Source organism: Natrix helvetica (assembly GCF_964273705.1).
Source record: "Natrix helvetica genome assembly, chromosome: 1".
NCBI lineage: Eukaryota > Metazoa > Chordata > Lepidosauria > Squamata > Natricidae > Natrix > Natrix helvetica.
In genome coordinates, this window is record NC_138548.1 from 117,859,020 (window position 1) to 117,864,468 (window position 5,449).

At 41.0% G+C, this 5,449-nt stretch overlaps 1 protein-coding gene across 1 annotated transcript; it reads left to right on the top strand.

Moving 5' to 3' along the window:
* Positions 1 to 256: 256 nt before the first annotated feature.
* On the top strand, positions 257 to 4,752 carry FTH1 (ferritin heavy chain 1). Its single transcript, XM_081936927.1, has 4 exons — positions 257 to 541; positions 2,374 to 2,520; positions 3,538 to 3,663; positions 4,435 to 4,752. Exons 1-4 carry the CDS (start codon positions 431 to 433, stop codon positions 4,597 to 4,599), a joined length of 549 nt encoding a protein of 182 aa, XP_081793053.1. The 5' UTR covers positions 257 to 430; the 3' UTR covers positions 4,600 to 4,752.
* The last annotated feature ends 697 nt before the right edge of the window (positions 4,753 to 5,449 follow it).

The following is a 5,449-nucleotide window of genomic DNA, read 5'->3' on the forward strand; positions in this document are numbered from 1 at the left end:
TGGAATCATCCCTCCCACTCCGGACGCTTTCCGGTCCAAACAAAGCCTTCCGAGCCAAACGAGCAGCCAGGCTCAAGAAACGGCTGAGTCACGCTTACTCCAGACGCGCGTGCATCCAAAAAAACGGAGGGAGAGTTCTGAGAAAACACTCTCCCAACCTTCTCAGCTTGCGGAGGGCGGGGCTTCTTTGTGTCCAATTGTGACGTGACTTCGGCACGTCTCTCTCTCTCTCTCTCCCTCTGTATATATATAGATGCTACGTCAGGCGGCCGAGCTTAGAACGTTTGCGAGAGCCGGCGGCGCAAGGTGGTTCCTGCTTCAACAGTGATTGGACGGAACCGACCCACCCACCGACCCACCGTGCTTGGGCCTTATCGACTTCTTTACATATTCAACACAGTAGCCCCGTTGCCGCCTCCGCCGCGCTGCCATGGCTTCCTCCCCTTCTCAGGTGCGCCAGAACTACCATCAGGATTGCGAAGCAGCCATCAACCGACAGATCAACCTGGAGCTGTACGCTTCTTACGTGTACCTCAGCATGGTCAGTAACCGAGTCTCTTGGAGGGGCGGGAGAAGGGAGGGAGAGCGCTGGAACAACTACCCCCCCCCCTCAATTCTGGAAGACGTCGCTCCTTACGGGCTGGAGGAAATAATCCTCCGCGCCGCAGCTTCTGTGTTTATGCCGCTTTTCCCCTCGAGTGTCCTTGAGCGAGCGGGATATAGTCCTCCTGCGGGTTTTATTATCCCTCGTAAGGAAATGCTTTCACGCCGCTTTAGTGGGGTGGGGTGGAGAGCGTTGTGAACGATCCGCTTCCAAGACAGGCTCTCTCACCTCTCGGACTTGCCCTGTCGCTGGTTTCGGGACTGCTTTTCCACGGGCACGCGTGGGTTGCTCCTCGTGCGTGGCTTTCCGTGGAAGAAAGCGGGACCGCTCCGAAACACACACACAACACACACACACACACACACCGATCTTCGATCAACCGGCATGGCTCCTGCTTTATACGAAGATTCAGAAGAGGTTTCTAATGAAGGAGAATATTCGTAGCTCGGGGTGCGGTCCTTGGTGTTCTCCGAGTTTGCTTCTTTTCTTGCAGGCGTTTCATTACTCAAACTAGGTAGCATCATTCGGTGCTAGTCAGAAGACGTTTCCCGTTAGGCCTAGGCTACCTTGCTTTTTTTTCTTCCTTTCAAAATTTGTAATGCTAGGCCGAGCATCGCAGTTCCTTGCCTAGAAATGGAAGCCAAGGCTTTTTGTGTGTGGTGTTGTAACAGCCATGTTGTTTGACTTAAAGCAGAGGTCCCCAAACTTGGCAACTTTAAGATTTATGGACTTCAACTCCCAGTTGCCAAGTTTGGGGACCTCTGACTTAAAGGATTATAGGCTAAGAGAGCCTAAGGGAGAGGAGCTGAGGAATCCCTCTTGGCGCTGATTTTTTTATGCCTCTGGGTTGCTGGAGAAGTGACGCAACTTGTTTATGAGCCGTTGTGCCTGCTGTAGTATCTGGGATAAAAAAATGTGAGTGCGCTTTAACCGACACTATCCTTTTTTCTACGAATTCGATAAATGTGGACTCCTGCCCTGTGCTGGGAAACTAGTGTTTGTTGCTAGTAAAAGGCATTTGATAACATTGTTTGGTATGGATCGTTGAAGTCCAACGCATGCAAGAGGGCAACAAGTTGGGAAAGACTTTTGTCAATAAGCATGCATGTTAACTCTGGCAGCGGCTGCTGCCTTTTAAAATTGAAAGGGTTTCTATAGCCTTCCTTGAAGCTTGCTATATGACTCAGATTATAATCCAGTCATAGAGGAATTGGATCAGAATTATTTTTTAAAAAAATTCTGGATGGCAATTTATCTAATTTAAAAATCTTGTATGATTTTTTGACAAACTATAATTGCCAGTATTTATCCAAATAATTGTTTCCTGTCCTTAATTAGGAGTCTGGATTGGTTAAGCAGTCTAATTTGGCAAAGAGTACGTTCTTTGTTGCAAAGAACTATCTACCTTGATTTGGAGATAGTTTTCAGGTCCTGTTGTTGCTGTAGGATTTATAGAAAATTTGATGATTTGATCTTAAATGCCAGTTCCACAGAAGTATGAGCACTTCATATTGTATAACCCCTTGGGCAGTCTAATTGTCTAGTAATAAACAGCATCTGCAGGGAGGCAAGGGAGTTAGATTGCATCAGAAATAATGCGAGCTCTGCCTTTTTTCTCACCTGTGTGTGACATTGCATGCCCTGAAGCGGTGGAATTTATGTCATATGTCCCATGGATTCTGCTAGCAGTTGGTTGGAAAAATGCAAACTGGTGAATTAAGCATGAATGGATGACTGTCCTAATACAAGGATTTGATTTTGGTTTTCAGTCTTATTATTTTGACCGTGATGATGTGGCCCTGAAGAACTTTGCCAAGTACTTCTTGCACCAGTCTCACGAGGAGCGTGAACATGCAGAAAAACTCATGAAGCTGCAGAACAAGAGAGGTGGCCGCATCTTCTTACAGGATATCAAGGTAGGTTTTACCAGGGGAGGGTGAGATGGCAGGAATATGATACGTGAAATATTGCTGCTTTCTGCTTAGGGTTCTATAGAGAAATTGAGAATGATGTATCATGAATCTAGGTTTGACTACAAGAAACGCCACATAATTAACAGATATGACTTAAATTAGTTCAGGAGGATGTATAAGCAAAGTGTTTCATTTTGTGATCAAAACAGATGTAGAAAAAATGGCAAGAACTATTGCTTTACCTGGAATGCTTTTGAGTATTATGCTGATGTGTACAGAGTTCTTTCTAGATAGTAAACTTGAAAACCACTGGGAAAAGCATGGATACATGTGTTGTCTCTAAATACTGATAACAAGGCCAAAATGTACAAGAATGTGTTTAAATGCTTTTGTTTTAGCTGATTCTATACTGCTTGCACAAGACAACCTATTTAATAAACCTACAAAATGTTTGAAGTTAAGATTGCCTGTCTTAAAAGGAAAAACCCTCCCCACCTTATGTTTGTGGGCGATGGGTAAAGCTGAAAGAGCTATTTTATTAAAAGAAACCTAAGTGAGAATATCTTCAAACAATAGGAAGATAATCTTGTGATTGAATTGTAGTTCAGTTGGTAGGTCAACAAAGATTGCTAGAAATTGTAACGGAGCAACATTTAGACTCAAACATCAAACTTGCATCATCAACTCTTTCGGGCATTATTTTACTCAAGTTGTTAGGTTCTGAGTTGGAGGAGGGGTAGAAAGATTGCAGCAGTTGGTAGCAAGTTTGGACGCTTGCTTTTTAGTTATTCCAATTAGTTATTTCAATCAATGACCCTGTTTCATTCCAGGTTCAGACTGGAAAAATGGTACTACTAAAACATTTGATCTTGAAACTTGGAAAACAAGTGCTAAAGATAAAAGGTGCTGGCTTGAGTAGCCCATCTTTCACTATATCAACCAGTTGTTCTGAAATATCATTCTGGTGTTGTAATCATTCTGAGTCCAATGGTTCAGCTTAAAAAAATATTTTTTTTTTAGAAACCAGATCGTGATGACTGGGAAAATGGACTGACAGCCATGGAGTGTGCTTTGCACTTGGAAAAGAATGTAAATCAATCACTTCTGGATCTACACAAGTTAGCAACTGACAAAAATGACCCTCACGTAAGTCATACTTGCTCTATGTAATGCCTTTGGCTGGTGTTTACTTTCTTCTAACTATAGGTAGTCCTTGACTACTTAAGAGCCCAAAATGTCCATTGCTAAGTAAGATAGTTAAGTGAGCTTTACCTCATTTTATGACCTTTCTTGCCATAGTTAAGTGAATCACTGCAGTTGTTCATTTAGTAACACAATTTAAGTGAATTTGGTTTCCCCATTGTCCTTGCTTGTAAGAAAGTTGCAAAAGGTGATCACATAACCCTGGGACACTGTAATTGTCATACATGCCAGTTGCCAAATGTCTGAATTTTGATCATGTGACCAAGGGGATGCTGCAGTGGTTGTAAGTATGAAAAATGATCATAAGTCACTTTTTTCAGTGCTGTGGTAAGTTTGAACATCACTAAACAAATGGATGTAAGTCAAGAACTACTTGTATTTCTTTAAATACAGAGCAAGATGCAAATTATTGATTCAAATTTCACTAAAGAATTAGAATATGGAATTAATGAATCTTCACTGTGTGCTTAGGTCATATAAATAATAGATTAAATTTTTGCTTTCATACTTTGAAGGATCACATTCTACTATTTTGCTGCCTGTGCATCCAGATATATGTTTTCTATGGCTTGCAGAGGTGGGACTTTAAAATAGCATTGGTTGAGATTAGTAATTCATGTTTTTTTTTTAAATTTTGTGTTTCTCTTATTTGCAAAAAAACCATACTCCTCTAGGAAGAGAGAATAGGCTTGTAATATTGCTTTTGTCTTCTAGTTATGTGACTTCATTGAAACTCACTACTTGGATGAACAAGTTAAATCCATCAAAGAGTTGGGTGACCACGTGACCAACTTACGCAAGATGGGAGCACCAAAATCTGGAATGGCAGAATATCTTTTTGACAAGCACACTCTGGGAGAAAGTGACAATGAGAACTAAAAACCACCCATGAATGTTGCAAAGAGACTCTTATCCTCAACATTTGTGCATGCTTCTTTGGTTTATCTCTAATATTTCCATAATTGTAAAAAAAAAATACTTTTCTTCTTATGTGTTATATCTCACGCCCAATAAAATGACTAGGTCTACTTATTTCCAGTTGTGCTGCAGTATGTTTTGAATTAAAAAAAAACAAAATACACAATGCAAGAAGAGTTTCCCTATAAATGAAGTAATGGCTCTGGTCTCAATCCAAAGGTGAAAATGTGCTTCAGAGTGGTTGTGGATATGGTTTCTTTAAGGAGGCATTAACAACGTGCCAAATAGCAAAACACCTCTTTGGAATGTGGATCGAAAGGGTAGCTCATTTCTATTAACTTGCACTCTCTGCCCATGTTTGGATTCCCGGTTACAATGTTGCCCAACTTCAGAGCATCTGATTAATATTAAGCTTGTTCAGTCAACAGTTTCAGTTGTATGGGCTGCAACCTATAAAAGTCCCTATTTTTATACCAGGAAATATGCAGCACAGCTTGGGCTCTTATATTTACTTAGGAATAAACATTGAAATTGATGGCATTTCAATAAATGTGAATAAGAAAGTGTTAATGTCATGTCCAGACAGCTCTCTGTTGGACCTGTAGGATTTGTATAATCCTGAGTAAGAAGTTGCTTCCATATAAAGAGCACAAAACCACCTTCAATAGAAATTAAGCTATACCATGTGGCATATGTTCTCACACTTGGTCTACATTTCAGGACAACGAATTTTTCAGTGCTTTGCATCACTGGAAAACTTAGTTAAAACTAGCTGTTGGAGCAAGTTTAAGTTAAAATAAAGATGCTTTCT

Bases quoted from the DNA above. Each gene is read 5' to 3' on its own strand.
- FTH1 (XM_081936927.1), top strand. From the start codon at position 431: ATGGCTTCCTCCCCTTCTCAGGTGCGCCAGAACTACCATCAGGATTGC. The intron at 542-2,373 runs GTCAGTAACCGA...TTTGGTTTTCAG, and splicing joins CTTACGTGTACCTCAGCATG to TCTTATTATTTTGACCGTGA. The intron at 3,664-4,434 runs GTAAGTCATACT...TTTGTCTTCTAG, and splicing joins CTGACAAAAATGACCCTCAC to TTATGTGACTTCATTGAAAC.